The sequence below is a fragment of the Lithobates pipiens genome, unplaced genomic scaffold (assembly GCF_037356315.1).
Source record: "Lithobates pipiens isolate NorthernLeopardFrog02 unplaced genomic scaffold, aLitPip1_a1.2 Scaffold_25, whole genome shotgun sequence".
In the NCBI taxonomy this organism is placed as follows: Eukaryota; Metazoa; Chordata; class Amphibia; order Anura; family Ranidae; genus Lithobates; species Lithobates pipiens.
In genome coordinates, this window is record NW_027507787.1 from 204,961,210 (window position 1) to 204,978,127 (window position 16,918).

Sequence of the window (16,918 nt, forward strand, 5' to 3'; positions counted from 1 at the left end):
TATTATTCTAAACAGGAAACCTTCATTTTGTTGGCAAATAAAGATTCTAACAACCAGCAAGAATAACTTCTTACATTTAAACCTGTCATTTCTGATCCATCATGGCAGCTCCTGTTAGCGGGCATCCACTCACCTGCTGCCGCCACATCCCTCACCTTGTTGCGTCATTGCTGCATCACCAGCCTTCCCATTAAAGTGAATGGAACTGTCGGTGAGTCAACAGCAGGTTAGAGGAGGAGCCGCCGCGGGACAGAGATGACAGTCGCTTTAAAAATTATGATTTAAGTCGAGTTGATTTAAATCAAGCCTTTTACTAGTGATTTATGGGCCAGTTCACACCAGATGCAGTTCAGTTTTTTCTGCACCGGAAACTGACTACATGGAGTGAACTAGAGCCATTGGAATACATACAATACAAAAACGCACAGAACTGAACGGAACTGAGTCTGGTGTGAACTGCCACTTAATCATGATTTAAATCAACTCTACCCTGCAACACACATGTCCATTGACACCCGCCACTCCATAGAGGGTGATGGATGGTCCAATCAGGTCTGCCTAAAGCTGCCTCCACATGTCTATATATTTCTTTAATTCAGCCTTCAATATGTGGGGGGCGTGGCCTGGAGCGGCATGAGATAGGACTCCGTTGTGACCGCTCCGCTCCGGGCAACCACAGAGCATGTCGCCAATGAAACGGAACAACGCAGCAGCCGCCAGACTGTCACAATTCCGACATGATGAAGCAGGCCCCGCAGACCAAGATGGCGCCGCCATGCAGGGGGAGGAGGACGCGCGGAGCGCAGACACAACTAGGCTCCTCGATGCTATTACAGCTTGCCAGGAAGCGGTTACGAACTGCCAGACCAACCTTACAGCCAGGATTGAAGAGGTAAAGGTAGATATATCGCTGGTTAGGCAAGACTTTCAGAAACTAAGAGATAGGGTTACTGAAGTTGAAACCCACCTGAGTAATGTTGAGGACTCCCTCCCCCCCCTGCAGATCTCCTCGGAGGCCATGCAGCACCAAGTGAATCAAATCCTTCAGAAGCAGGATGATATTGAGAACAGGATTCGCAGATGTAACCTGCGCTTCATAGGCCTGTCTGAAGGGGTGAAGGGCAGAGACGCCCCCGACTTATTTGGAAAAGTTACTTGGGACACATATGGAAGGGACTCATTCTCCCCCATGTTTGCGGTGGAACGCGCACATAGGCTGTCGGGTAAGCCTCCCCCACCGGGGGCGCCTCCCCGCACTTATTGCCAAGTTCCTAAATTTCAGGGATAGAGACACCATTTTTCGTCTCAGCAGGGAAAAGGGGAATATCCCTTTTGAAAACAAAACCGTAGCAGTCTTCCCCGATTTTTCCTCTGAAGTCCAGAAAAAACGCAAAAGTTTTATGGAAGTGAAAAGACGCCTGCGCATCAAAAACAAAGTATGCCATGCTATTTCCTGCTCGCCTGCGTGTGGAAGGAACAAATCGGGCCCACTTTTTTGAGGATCCTGAGACAGCGCTGTCGTGGCTGGAGCGCCGTGATGCAGGCAGATGAGTATATGTGCACGAATGCTTTCTGGAAAAGCGTGTCAGTGGAGCTGCTGCAGGACAGAGGTGACAGTTGCTCTTTAAAATTATGATTTAAAGCATAGTTCCACCCAAAAATGGAACTTTCCGCTTTAAGTGAAGGTGACCCCCTGACATGCCACATTTGGCACTTTTTTTTGGGGGGGGAGCGGATACCCTCTTTTTAGAGACATACAGCTCCCACGGCACTGGAAGGAAGATGAAGTCGCACCAGGCACCCACAGTAAGAATGCTGGTGCCTTGAGGGGGGTAGAGGAGTGAGGCTTCGTATGCCTGCATCGCTGGATTGTGGGACAGGTGAGGGTCCGATTATTAAGTCAGCAGCTAGACCTTTTATAGCTGCTGACTTAATTTATTTTCCCACCGGAACTCCGCTTTAAATCCAGTTGATTTAAATCAAGCCTTTTTACTAGCTATTTAAATCAAACCCATCCCGATAGACACTTTTTACTTTTTTTTATCACTTTTATTCTTATTACAAGCAGGGCTTTTTTTCTCAGAGAATAGGCGCAGGAACTCAACCATGTCCGCCACACACATACCTGCCAAATGGCATCTAATAGTAGCTCTTTCCTTTGCATACAACCCCCTTCCTCCACTGCCCCCTTCTCCCTTCTTAAAAGCTCCATCTGTCATATATCTTACCTTTGTTGCAGTATTAAGCTGAAACACCTATCCGGCTGTAGTAGCTCCCAGAATACTATACTACAGTCACTTGCAAGGGAGATTATGCAGTAGGAGCATCAACAACTGGTCACCAGGGAAAAAATGGGGACCACAGAGGGTGCAGCCTACCATGCACCCTCTCCTGCCCATGACTGCACTGAACCCTGGGCACCTGTTCTGTGTCTCCCTTGTCCCTGTCCAGCACTCAGTGGGATCTGCAAAGGAGAGCTAACCTGTGGGAGCTACTGGGAGATAAGCTATCACTTGTAAACGCAGATGCTGGACTTCAGTGTTACCCAGTGATAGTGTTGAGCAGGGAGCAGAAGACCTGAGCCAGAGGTGGTGGAACTGAGTTCCCCCTAGTTCCTGCTGAAAAAAAAGCCCTGATTACAAGGAATGTAAACATCCCTTGTAATAGGAATCGTGTGGGACAGGTCCTCTTTACCGAGGCCAGGCGTGACATCATAAGACTGCGCCTGGCCTCTGAACGATCACAGAGATCCCGGGAGGCCACCTGGCCCACCAAATTCTCTATGATAAACTTCCGGCATGGACTGATTCCTTCTCACCGATCATACGGGCAAGTCGGGAGAAGCACCGGAGGGTGGCGGGAGGTACGTCCCCTCCCACTGCCTGTAATAACGATCAAGCGGCTGAACAGCCTCTAAAATTTCTTACAGTGCCGGGAATCGCCAGCTCTAAAAGATGATATCTAAATGATGCCTATTGCTGCAGGAATCAGATATCCCCACTCAGTCAACATCATTAGGCGGGAAGTGGTGAGGAAAAAAAACAAAACACGTTACATTCCTGGAATGATAACTGTCACATTTCCTTGTGTGCTCAACCAAACTGTCAAAGCTTCAAATGTCTGGTGTCATAACTGATCACCATGGCAGTTGCAGATCAAACAGACTAAGATTGCAGCTTCCTTGGCTGAAAAGGATAGAAGGGTTCAGTTCCGCTTTAACTAAGCAAAGCTGTACGTCATTTCAAAAAAAATAACTGCCAACGGCCTCTGAAAGAAGATTACGCAATCCACATATAGAAAACAAAAGGCGATTTTATAGCTCGTCTTCGGCGATAGCATAAGGGTTATGGACAGGATCACACTGGTGTGTCGTGTTCTGACCCCAGCTCTGGTGTAGCTGTGGTTTATTTTATTTTTTTTAGCTCCTGTCCCATGGACTTCTATTAGGTTGTGAGTTTTTGCCCCATTTTCTGAAAGTACACCAAAAATCCGGCATCTTTTGCCCGGTTTCAGAAAACAATTGGCTGTGACAGACCCAATCAGGACAGGGGCTTTTCTAGGGGACTAGCCTTCTACTCGCTGATTATTGAGGAGACTGGCGATTTTGACTTCTCCCGATTGGACCATTGTAAAGAGCTCAGTTCAGCCTCCGATTCCAAGGAGAGAGCAGATCATTCTCTAATGACAACAGAGCGACGCTTGGATTCATTCTCTGAATAAAGACAAAAGCTTCCCTTCTGGAGTGGATGGGAAGGAGCAATATTAATCTTGTACAGGTTTATGGTCAGAGGAAATACGGTGGCCCTCCTGCAGACTGGGTTAGAGAGGCTTCTTTTGTCTTGGGACAAAAATCATCAACAAGATCCCTCCAGAAACCTATAAAGATGAATTCATTCCGCAGACTGCTGGAACATTGTATGAGCTTTGCCTCTTCCGGTGGACAGATTACACAAGCGAAAGCCAAAAGACAGGATGTGTAATGTAATGTAGCTTGTGTGCCAGGCTGTCTGGGCTGCACTCCACGATTAATCAAGGCTTGTTCAGGTGCCTGGCTGCCGATTCTCTTACTGGTAAAATTAGATCACTGTTTAACACCTTGACCTCCGGAAAGTTTACCCCCCCCCCCCCCATGGCCAGGCCATTTTTGCAATACAGCCATGTTACTTTAACTGGCAATTGTGCGGTCGTGCGATGCTGTACCCAAATAAAATAAAAAATTCCCACAAATAGAACTTTCTTTTGGTGGTAGTTGATCACCTATGCAGTTTTTAGTTATTTTTTTTTGTTAATAGCGTAAAAAAAAAAAAAAAAAAAAAAAGAACAATTTATTTTACTTGCTGCTATAAAACATATCCAATAATAAAATTGTAAAAAAAAAAAAAAAATCTAATTTCTTCACTGCGTTTAGGTATGTATTCTACTACATAATTTTGGTGAAAATAAAAAATGCTAATAAGCGTATATTGATTGGTTTGCGCAAACGTTATTGTGTCTACAAACGTTATTTGTTTTACTAGTAATGGCACCAATCAGCGGCTTACAGCAGGACTGCGATATTGCAGCGGACAAAAATGGACACCTGACACTTTTGGGGACCAGTGACACTAATACAGAGATCAGTGCTAAAAAAAAATATGCACAGTCACTGTACTAATGACACTGGCAGGGAAGGGGTAACATCAGAGGGGATCAAAGGGTTAACTGTGTGCCTAGGTCAGTGAATGCGAACCTTGGCAACCCAGATGTTTTGGAACTACATTTCCCATGATGGTCATACACTATGCAGTATAGCCGAGCATCATGGGAAATGTAGTCAAAAGATCTGAGGTGCCAAGGTTCGCCATCACTGCCCTAGGTTGTGCTTACTCACTGTGTGGGGGATGCTTTTGCTAGGAGAAGGCAAAGATCTGCGTTTCTGCTTAACCACTTGACATGCGCGCTATGGCCAAATGACAGTGCCATGATCATGGGTCACGGACTCGGGTGATCACCAATCCGAGTAAGGGGCTGGTCCCGGCCCCTTACCATGTGATTAGCCATCTGCCAATGACAGCTGATCACATGATCAAAACAAAAGCTCGGTGATAGTTTTTTTTCTTCTCACGCTGACAGTGGAGGAGAAACAAAAAACCGATCACCGGCTCATCTGAAAGTGCCTACAAGTGCCACCTATCAATGCCACCTAGAAGTGCTGCCCATCACTGCCACTCATCAGTGCCCATCAATGACAGACAAAAATTACCCATTTTAAAATGGAACAATTTTTTTTTTATTCGGTCTATTTACAAAAAAAAAAAAAAAAGTCGCACAGGTGATCAAATACCACCAAAAGAAAGCTCTATTTGGGAGGAAATAATGAGAAAAAAATCATTTGTGTAGTTTTGTATGACCACGCAATTGTCATTCAAAGTGCATCAGCGCTGAAAGCTGGTCTGGATAGGAGGGGGGTTTAAGTGCCCAGTAAGCAAGTGGTTAAAAGAAAACAGGATCAATACTGACAGAACAATCTGCCTTGTTTACATAGGCAGATTGTCATTTTACCTGTGTAATCAGCGGGACCCACTGCTGGGCTCCCGCTGTGGAGAACCACAGCAGAAGCGGGTCACCGGCGGCACGCACCCCAGACGTGTCAGATCACGTACTAGGTATGTGATATGGCGCAGAGCGGCTGCCCTGCCGCAGTAAATGTACAGTTGGCGGTCCACAAGTGGTTAAAGTTTGCATTGTTTAGGATAAGGTGATTAAGCTCTTATCTGATTTTGTGCGGTATAAATGCTGTATGAATTTGCAATAAAGTAGTTCCTGTTTGCACCCAAGCTTGTGTTTAGTTCTTGGGTGCAATTTTCAGCTAGAATAGCTTGTTCCTGGCTCCAGAGAGGAGGAAGCTGTATCTTGGTGGAGGCACCTGGGCGGGGTGCAAGGCAGTCTGCCACAATGGCTAAAACACACAACCTAATAGAATTCATTGGGACTGCGGCCAAAAACTGCACATACACCCAAGCTGCGGCCAAAATGAAGCACACTAGTGGGAATCACAACCAAGACCAGCTTCACACTGGGGTAGATTTCAAAACACATCGCAATAAGCGTGTATTGATTGGATTGCACAAAAGTTATAGCGTTTACAAAATAAGGGATTGTTTTATGGCATTTTTATGAATATTTTTTTTTTTTTTTTTTTTACTAGTAATGGAGGCGATCAGCGATTTTTATCGTGATTGCGACATTACGGAGGACACAGACATTTTTGGGACCATTGTCATTTATACAGCAATCAGTGCTATAAAAATGCACCGATTCCTGTGTAAATGACACTAGCGGTGAAGGGGTTAACCACTAGGGGGCAATGTAAGGGTTATGTCTTGCGGAATGTTTCTAACTGTGGGGGGGTGTCACATCAGTGATCTCTGCTCCTGATCAGGCGACCGCGGGTATCCCCACGGTGATCAAGTCCACTGGACCCGCAACTGGACTCAGAGGTCCCAGCCGGCTGGCACGCAAGCAATGGCACGGCGGCAAATTTAAAGGGGACATACAGGTCGGGAACCGGTTTTAGCCTTTGCTAAGCGCCTGAAAACCGCCTCCCACTCATTCCAGTGTCACTTTTCACATCTGGGCGGTGTGCTTGCGGGACGTTCCGAAAAGTCCTGCAAACAGCATCTTTGGGGTGGGTTGGGAGCGTTGTATTTAGCCCCTGCAAAATGCCCTACCCATTGAAATTAATAGACTTTTTACTCTTTTTTTTGGCGTAAAAAGCGCCCCGCTATCGCCCAAAAAGCGGCGCAATAGCACCACTTAAAGAGCGCCACTAAGATGAGCGGCGCTTTAGTGCTAACGGCTGATTTTTATTCAGTGTGAAAGCAGCCTTAGGAATCAAACCATGCTGTGCATGCACCGAGCTTTCGGACCCAGTTGTCACAGAGAAATAAAAAGGAGGGGGGGGGGGGGGGTTAAGAAAAGAAAGGAAAACAAAAAAGAGAAAATTTAAAAAGCGATTGAATTATATCCAAAAGGTAAAACTTTTTTTTTTTTGTGTAGTGCAGATGGGTTAGCACATCTGTCAGCTTTTATTGCTGTCTTTATTGCTATTTGTCCTGTTTACCATTACAAATGAAAGTGAAATTAAAAGAAAATCTAAAATTTGGGGTTGTCCCATAAACCCCAATAAAGGTGAAATCTTCCAATGGGGACACTAATTCTGGTGACTTGGGTTCCCACGGGATTCCGTCTCACTTCCTGTGTTTGGCTATGGGACAGGAAGTGAAATCTCCAAAATGGGACAGAGATTGCAAAAAAATTTAAAATCTGACAGTGGTCATGACCCTCCCTTACTTTATCCAAAATGGGGAAAAAAATAATTGTCTATCGTTCTATTTTGGGGCCCAATTCCACTCTATGCATAGTTCTGAGTTTTTGAGACACCAATGCAGGTGCAAGTTACCCATTGTTTTGTTTTTTTTATTTTATTTAACCACTTGCCGACCCCCGCACGCCGATGTATGTCCTATTTTTCAAGAGGGATATCTCGGTAACGGCAGCAGCTGCTGCCACAACCGAGATATCCATCTCTTCAGGGGGCGGTCGGCTGTACGATAACGGTGGTCTCCGCAGCGGATTCGCCGCGAGATCACCGCTATTGGCGGCGGGAGAGGTGCCACCCCCCCTCCCGCCGCTTACCGGAGCCGTCGGTAGCGGCGGAGGCGATCGGGTCCTCTTCCTAGCTGGGTATGGAGACAAGTGAGGCTAAGATGGCCCCCACTCGTCTCTATACCATAGGAGGGCGGAAGCGACGTCAAAACGTCACTTCCGCCCATATAAAAGGTATATTTTTTTAAAATGTAATTTCTTCTTTTTTTTCTTTGTTGCATTTTAGCCAAAATACGAGCTCTGAGGACTTTTTGACCCCAGATTTCATATTTAAGAGGACCTGTCATGCTTTTTTCTATTACAAGGGATGTTTACATTCCTTGTAATACGAATAAAAGTGATCCATTTTATTTTTTTATTTTTTTTTAAACAGTGTAAAAATAAATAAAATAAATAAGAAAAAAAAAAGTTTTTTTAAAAACACCCCGTCACGACGAGCTTGCGCACAGAAGCGAGCGCATACGTGAGTAGCGCCCGCATATGAAAACGGTGGTTAAACCACACATGTGAGGTATCGCCACGATCGGTAGAGCGAGAGCAATAATTCTAGCCCTAGACCTCCTCTGAAACGCAAAAAATGCAACCTGGAGATTTTTGAGGCTAAAAGTTTGACGCCATTCCATGAGCGGGCGCAATTTTGAAGCGTAACATCTTGGGTATCAATTTACTTGGCGTACCATTATCTTTCACAATATAAAAAAAAATTGGGCTAATTTTACTGTTGTCTTATTTTTTTATTCAAAAAAGTGAATTTTTTCCAAAAAAAAAAGTGCGCTTGTAAGACCGCTGCGCAAATACGGTGTGAAAAAAAGTATTTCAATGACCGCCATTTTATTCTCTAGGGTGTTAGAAAAAAAACAATATAAAATGTTTGGGGGTTCTAAGTAATTTTCTAGCAAAAAAGAACTGTTTTAAACATGTAAGCACCAAGTCTGAAAAAGAGGCCTGGTCCTTAAGTGCTTAAAATGTGTCTTAGTTATCTTTCCTGTCATTTTTTGGGGGGGGGGGGGGGTTTAGCAGCAGTAAAAAAAAACAGATAAGCCATGCTTTGACCACCCCCTTGACTAATCAGAGCAGTCGGAGCGGGTTGCACACCTGCCGCAGTAAATATACCTCCTGTCCTGTTCAGCAGGCAGTGCCACCCAGAATGTGGCCAATTCATGTAAATGGTGCTGTTCCGCAACCACGTGGAGTGGTGGTGAGCTTCTCAGGGCTGTAGTTAGGGGACACTCTGGGTTGGGGGGTCTTCTCAGAGATGGGGGGCTTCCCAGGGTTGTAATTGGGGGCAAATAGGGGGCCTTCTATGGGTTGTAGCGGGGGTCTTCTCATGGTTGTATTTGGGGGCTTCTCTGGGTTGTAGTTGGGGTGGAAGCTTCTCAGGGATGGGGGGCTTTTCAGGGATGGGGTAGATCTTCTCATAGTTATAGCTGGGAGTTGGTATTCTCAGGGTTGTAGTGAGGGGGCTTCTCAGGGATGGGGGGCCCTTCTATGGGTTTTGGTCTTCTCAGGGTTGTGGTGGGGGCTTCTCAGTGATTTAGTTGGGGGGTCTTCTCTGGGTTGTAGTTGGGAGGGGGCTCAGTCATCTAAGGGTTGTAGTTGAGGGGCCTTCTATGGGTTGGGGTCTTAAAGGTTGTGGTAGGCTCCTCAGGGATGTAATTGGGGGTGAGGGTGGTCTTCTCAGTGTTGTAGTTCGGGGCTTCTCATGGATGGAGGGGGGCTTCTCAGGGTTGTAGCTGGGGGGTGGGTCTTCTCAGGGAAGGGGTGGAGGGTCAGTCTTCTCAGGGTTGTAGTCAGGGGCCTTCTATGGGTTGTGGTCTTCTCCGGGTTGTGGTTAGGGGGTGGCGAGGACCTTCTCCGGGTTGGAGTCGGGGGGGGGGGTGGCGAGGACCTTCTCCGGGTTGCAGTCGGGGGGGGGGGGGGGTGGCGAGGACCTTCTCCGGGTTGGAGTCGGGGGGGGGGGTGGCGAGGACCTTCTCCGGGTTGGAGTCGGGGGGGGGGGGTGGCGAGGACCTTCTCCGGGTTGGAGTCGGGGGGGGGGGGGGGTGGCGAGGACCTTCTCCGGGTTGGAGTCGGGGGGGGGGGGGGGGGGTAGCGGAGGACCTTCTCCGGGTTGGAGTCGGGGGGGGGGGGGTGGCGAGGACCTTCTCCGGGTTGGAGTCGGGGGGGGGGGGTGGCGAGGACCTTCTCCGGGTTGGAGTCGGGGGGGGGGGGTGGCGAGGACCTTCTCCGGGTTGGAGTCGGGGGGGGGGGGTGGCGAGGACCTTCTCCGGGTTGGAGTCGGGGGGGGGGGGGGTGGCGAGGACCTTCTCCGGGTTGGAGTCGGGGGGGGGGGGGGTGGCGAGGACCTTCTCCGGGTTGGAGTCGGGGGGGGGGGGTGGCGAGGACCTTCTCCGGGTTGGAGTCGGGGGGGGGGGGTGGCGAGGACCTTCTCCGGGTTGGAGTCGGGGGGGGGGGGTGGCGAGGACCTTCTCCGGGTTGGAGTCGGGGGGGGGGTGGCGAGGACCTTCTCCGGGTTGGAGTCGGGGGGGGGGGGTGGCGAGGACCTTCTCCGGGTTGGAGTCGGGGGGGGGGGTGGCGAGGACCTTCTCCGGGTTGGAGTCGGGGGGGTGGCGAGGACCTTCTCCGGGTTGGAGTCGGGGGGGGTGGCGAGGACCTTCTCCGGGTTGGAGTCGGGGGGGGGTGGCGAGGACCTTCTCCGGGTTGGAGTCGGGGGGGTGGCGAGGACCTTCTCCGGGTTGGAGTCGGGGGGGGGTGGCGAGGACCTTCTCCGGGTTGGAGTCGGGGGGGGTGGCGAGGACCTTCTCCGGGTTGGAGTCGGGGGGGGTGGCGAGGACCTTCTCCGGGTTGGAGTCGGGGGGGGTGGCGAGGACCTTCTCCGGGTTGGAGTCGGGGGGGGTGGCGAGGACCTTCTCCGGGTTGGAGTCGGGGGGGGGTGGCGAGGACCTTCTCCGGGTTGGAGTCGGGGGGGGTGGCGAGGACCTTCTCCGGGTTGGAGTCGGGGGGGGTGGCGAGGACCTTCTCCGGGTTGGAGTCGGGGGGGGTGGCGAGGACCTTCTCCGGGTTGGAGTCGGGGGGGGTGGCGAGGACCTTCTCCGGGTTGGAGTCGGGGGGGTGGCGAGGACCTTCTCCGGGTTGGAGTCGGGGGGGTGGCGAGGACCTTCTCCGGGTTGGAGTCGGGGGGGTGGCGAGGACCTTCTCCGGGTTGGAGTCGGGGGGGTGGCGAGGACCTTCTCCGGGTTGGAGTCGGGGGGCGAGGACCTTCTCGGTGGAGTCGGGGGGGTGGCGAGGACCTTCTCCGGGTTGGAGTCGGGGGGGTGGCGAGGACCTTCTCCGGGTTGGAGTCGGGGGGGTGGCGAGGACCTTCTCCGGGTTGGAGTCGGGGGGGTGGCGAGGACCTTCTCAGGGTTGGAGTCGGGGGGTGGCGAGGACCTTCTCCGGGTTGGAGTCGGGGGGTGGCGAGGACCTTCTCCGGGTTGGAGTCGGGGGGGTGGCGAGGACCTTCTCCGGGTTGGAGTCGGGGGGGTGGCGAGGACCTTCTCCGGGTTGGAGTCGGGGGGGGTGGCGAGGACCTTCTCCGGGTTGGAGTCGGGGGGGGTGGCGAGGACCTTCTCCGGGTTGGAGTCGGGGGGGTGGCGAGGACCTTCTCCGGGTTGGAGTCGGGGGGTGGCGAGGACCTTCTCCGGGTTGGAGTCGGGGGGTGGCGAGGACCTTCTCCGGGTTGGAGTCGGGGGGTGGCGAGGACCTTCTCTGGGTTGTAGCAGGGAGGAGGCAATGGATACCCCCTGAACCCCCTATACATTATGGACTATACAATGGGTGACAGGGGGAGGGGTTTCCATCACTGTACACAGCCCCGATTTGCCACTTGTATTGTAATCGCCCCTCCGCCCCCTGATCTTTATATACCGGACAGAGGCACGGAATACAACCGGAAATGATCGGCACATGTACTATGATATCCTCTCCGGTTTAGTAGGCCGGGGAACAGACGGTACAATAAGAGCCCCGGTCACAGAGGACGGTCTCGGTCCTGCTCACCGTACAGTCGCTGAACACAGCGGAGCGGCTCTGTAATCCATTCTCCGGTACCGGACGCGCACGTGACTCCTCCGGACAGCAGCATCCTCCTCACAACAACCCACTACTCAGCCAGTGGCGGGAAAATGTCGTCATCAAAACTAAGGCGGAGCAAAGGCTGCATGGCGGAAGCCGTCCGTCAGAAGCCATGTTGTGAATGGCAGAGGAAAAAAATCACATGACAGATCAGCCATCCTCCGGTTGGCTACCGTATCCGCCACGGAATCACATGCACAGCAGGTGATTGAGCTGACGATACCACTGCATCGATTGGCTTGAAAAGGGTAAGTGGGCGGGGAAAAAGACTTTGAGACTTGTGCTGATTGGACGAGGTGCTGTCAGTTTGCCGGATCCGGCTGGAGACGTGGAGTCTCTGTGTTAGAGCAACATGGCGGATAAGAGAGGGAGCCGGGGACCCCCGGGGGCCACAACAGGAGGGAATAATAACCTTCTCTTCACTACCGGGGAGCTCAACTTTACCGTCCCCTTCCTCCCTGTCACTGGACCTGTACCCACCGGTATGTAATCTGTATATCTTCTTCTGTATACACCCCTATATAATATATACTACACCCCTCCCCCGCTGTATACACCCCTATATAATATATTCAACCCCCCCACTGTATACACCCCTATATTATATATACTACACCCCCCACTGTATACACCCCTATATAATATATACACCCCTATATAATACACCACCCCTCCCCCGACTGTATACACCCCTATATAATGTATACACCACCCCTCCCCCACTGTATACACCCCTATATAATATATACTACACCCCCCCCCACTGTATACACCCCTATATTCTATATACTACACCCCTCCCCCTCTGTATACACCCCTATATAATATATACACCACCCTTCCCCCCTCTGTATACACCCCTATATAATATATACTACACCCCCCCCCCACTGTATACACCCCTATATAATATACACTACACCCTCCCCCTCTGTATACACCCCTATATCATATATACTACCCCTCCCCCCTCTGTATACACCCTTATATAATATATACTACACCCTCCCCCTCTGCATACACCCCTATATAATATATACACACCACCTTCCCCCTCTGTATGCACCCCTATATAAAATATACCACACCCCTCCCCCCCACTGTATACACTCCTATATAATATACCACACCCCTCCCCCCACTGTATACACCCCTATGTAATATATACACCACCCCTCCCCCCCACTGTATACACCCCTATATAAAATATACTACACCCCTCCCCCTCTGTATACACCCCTATATAAAATATACTACACCCCTCCCCCTCTGTATACACCCCTATATAATATATACACCACCCCTCCCCCACTGTATACATCCCTATATAATATATACTACACCCCTCCGTATACACCCCTGTGTAATATACACTACACCCCTCCCCCACTGTATACACACCTATGTAATATACACTACACCCCTCCCCCTCTGTATACACCCCTATATAATACACTACACCCCTCCCCCACTGTATACACCCCTATATAATATACACTGTACCCCTATATAATATATACTACACCCCTCCACCACTGTATACACCCCTATATAATATATACACCACCCTCCCCTCTGTATACACCCCCCTGTATGCACCCCTCTATAATATATACATCAACCCCCTCTGTATACACCCCTCCTCTGTATACACCCCTATATAATATATAACCCCCTCTCTGTATACAACCCTATATAATATATAACCCCTTCTCTGTATACAACCCTATATAATATATAACCCCCCTCTCTGTATACAACCCTATATAATATATAACCCCCCTCTCTGTATACAACCCTATATAATATATAACCCCCCTCTCTGTATACGCCACCCCTCTGTATACACCCCTATATAATATATCCCCCCCCCCGTATACACCCTATTTAATCCTGTAGCACCCTGTACACCCCTTTTATATAATATACATATTATGGTGTATATTATTATATAATATAAACCAGGGGTTGACAAATTTGCTTGGAATCTAGGAGCCAGCTTAAAAAGTTAGGAGCCGGGTCTGTGACGGCGATCCGGACCTGTCCCTGGCCTGACATGGAGACGAGTGAGGGGAGGATAGCAGCGCCGCCGCCCCCCCCCCCCCCGTCTCCAAGTCATTGCCCATAGCTCTTAGAGGGACATTTTATTTATTTATTTTTTTCAAATGACAATTTTTTTTTCAATTGCATTTTAGTGTAAATATGAGATCCGAGGTCTCTCTGACCCCAGATCTCATATTTAAGAGGACCTGTCATGCTTTTTCTATTACAAGGGATTTTTACATTCCTTGTAATAAGAATAAAAGTGACACAACATTTTTTTTAATAGAACAGTGGGAAAAAAAAAAAAGTTAAAATAAGAAGAAAAAAATAATAATTTTTAAACGCGCCCTGTCCTGCCCGCATAAAAAATCGGTGTTCGAACCACACATAGGAGGTAGCGCCGTGATCGGTAGAGCGAGAGCAATAATTCTAGCCCCAGACCTCCTCTGTAACTCAAAACTTGCAACCTGTAGAATTTTTTTAAACGTCACCTATGGAGATTTTAAAGGGTAAAGGTTTGTCACCATTCCATGAGCGGGTGCAATTTTGAAGCGTGACATGTTGGGTATCAATTTATTCGGCGTAACATTATCTTTCACAATATATATATAAAAAATAATTGGGCTAACTTTACTGTTGTCTTATTTTTTTATTAACTAAATTATTTTTCCCAACAAAAGTGCGTTTGTAAGTCCGCTGCACAAATACGGTGTGACAGACAGTATTGCAACAACCACCATTTTATTCTCTAGGGTGTTAGAATAAAAAATATATAATGTTTAGGGGGTTCTAAATAAAGGGAAGAAGAGGCAGGTAATATAAAACAGGCAGAGGAAGCTTTATTAGCATTGCTGGTTTGTCATACCAATGGCGACCACAAGAGGGCGCTAGATTCCAGAAGGAATCATAGGACCGCAGAAGGCCTCAAAGCCGCGGCCTAAATTTTCGGCCGCCGGCGGAACGGCCCGACGCGATCACGCTGGGGGGGTCCACAGAGACAGGATACCCCCAGCTGTGCTGCCCCAGGCGCGAGGTCGCTATTTCTAGTCGCAAATGCGACCTGGCGCCCGGGTTTTGTCGAGCCCTGATATAAACCAATGTTTCCCTGTGTAAACCATATATATCACTATGTATACAGCCCCCCCCTCCCCCGTGTGCACACTATATAATATATATACAGTGGTGTGAAAAAGTGTTTGCCCCCTTCCTCATTTCCTGTTCCTTTGCATGTTTGTCACACTTAAGTGTTTCGGAACATCAAACCAATTTAAACAATAGTCAAGGACAACACAAGTAAACACAAAATGCAATTTGTAAATGAAGGTGTTTATTATTAAAGGTGAAAAAAAATCCAAACCATCATGGCCCTGTGTGAAAAAGTGATTGCCCCCTAAACCTAATAACTGGTTGGGCCACCCTTAGCAGCAACAACTGCAACCAAGCGTTTGCGATAACGTGCAATGAGGCTTTTACAGCGTCCTGGAGGGATTTTGGCCCACTCATCTTTGCAGAATTGTCCTAATTCAGTTACATTAGAGGGTTTTCGAGCATGAACGGCCTTTTTAAGGTCATACCACAACATCTCAATAGGATTCAGGTCAGGACTTTGCCTAGGCCACTCCAAAGTCTTCATTTTGTTTTTCTTCAGCCATTCGGTGGTGGACTTGCTGGTGTGTTTAGGATCATTGTCCTGCTGCAGAACCCAAGTTCGTTTCAGCTTGAGTACACAAACAGATGGTCGGACATTCTCCTTCAGGATCTCTTGGTAGACAGCAGAATTCATAGTTCCTTTTATCACGGCAAGTCTCCCAGGTCCTGAAGCAGCAAAACAGCCCCAGACCATCACACTACCACCACCATATTTTACTGTTGGTATAATGTTCTTTTTATGAAATGCAGTGTTCCTTCTACGCCAGATATACTTGGACACACACCTTCCAAAGAGTTCCACTTTTGTCTCATCGGTCCACAGGATGTTGTCCCAAAAGTCTTGGGGATCATCAAGATGTGTTGTGGAGAAATTGAGACGAGCTTTGATGTTCTTTTTGCTCAGCAGTGGTTTTCTCCTTGGAACTCTGCCATGCAGGCCATTTTTGCCCAGTCTTTTCCTGATGGTGGAGGCATGAACGCTGACCTTAACTGAGGCAAGTGAGGCCTGCAGTTCCTTGGACGTTGTTGTGGGGTCTTTTGTGACCTCTTGGATGAGTCATCGCTGCGCTCTTGGGGTAATTTTGGGCGGCCGGCCACTCCTGGGAAGGTTCACCAGTGTTCCATGTCTTCGCCATTTGTGGATAATGGCTCTCACTGTGGTTCGCTGGATTCCCAAAGCTTTGGAAATGGCTTTATAACCCTTTCCAGACTGATAGATCTCAATTACTTTCTTTCTCAATTGTTCCTGAATTTCTTTGGGTCTCGGCATGATGTGTAGCTTTTAAGGATCTTCTGGTGGACCTTACTGTGTCAAGCAGCTCCTATTTAAGTGATGCCTTGATTGTGAACAGGTGTGGCAATAATCAGGCCTGGGTGTGGCTATAGAAATTGAACTCAGGTGTGGACAACCACAGTTATAGTATGTTTTAACAAGGGGGGCAATCACTTTTTCACACAGGGCCATGATGGTTTGGATTTTTTTTCACCTTTAATAATAAACACCTTAATTTACAAATTGCATTTTGTGTTTACTTGTGTTGTCCTTGACTATTGTTTAAATTGGTTTGATGTTCCGAAACACTTAAGTGTGACAAACATGCAAAGGAACAGGAAATGAGGAAGGGGGCAAACACTTTTTCACACCACTGTACACACCATCATCTATGCCTTTCCCCCCCCCCCCCCCCCCCCAGGAATTGGGTGCTGGCCTATGGTGGCAACACTCGCTGCACGGTATCTATGGAGACAGTGTTGTCACTGTAGGACTGATAGTGTGTTGGCACCAAGGAACACCCCCCCCCCCTTGATTTTAATGGGGGGACGGGGTGATGTGTTCTACAGTTTACAGAGAGTGATCTGGGCAGGTATCGATAAGAGGGCAGCACAGGCTGTGAGTACAGGAAGTTATCATCTCACAGGATTTCTGGCAGGATCAATAGAACGTTTTTGCACATTATTGAACAGA

General features: G+C 48.8%; 2 protein-coding genes across 3 annotated transcripts in view; one reads left to right on the forward strand and one right to left on the reverse strand.

Moving 5' to 3' along the window:
• Positions 1 to 11,874, reverse strand: part of MCMBP (minichromosome maintenance complex binding protein) — a 37,690-nt gene extending 25,816 nt beyond the window's left edge. The window contains exon 1 of the mRNA XM_077455468.1: positions 11,686 to 11,874. Within this exon, the coding sequence (XP_077311594.1) occupies positions 11,686 to 11,770 (85 nt within the window). The 5' untranslated portion in view covers positions 11,771 to 11,874. The remainder of the gene's footprint in view (positions 1 to 11,685) is intronic.
• A 183-nt stretch (positions 11,875 to 12,057) lies between these two features.
• SEC23IP (SEC23 interacting protein) overlaps positions 12,058 to 16,918 on the forward strand; it is a 60,791-nt gene continuing 55,930 nt past the window's right edge. For both annotated transcript variants that reach the window (XM_077455466.1, XM_077455467.1), the window contains exon 1: positions 12,058 to 12,242. In XM_077455466.1, coding sequence (XP_077311592.1) covers positions 12,113 to 12,242 — 130 coding nt within the window. In that variant the 5' untranslated portion in view covers positions 12,058 to 12,112. The remainder of the gene's footprint in view (positions 12,243 to 16,918) is intronic.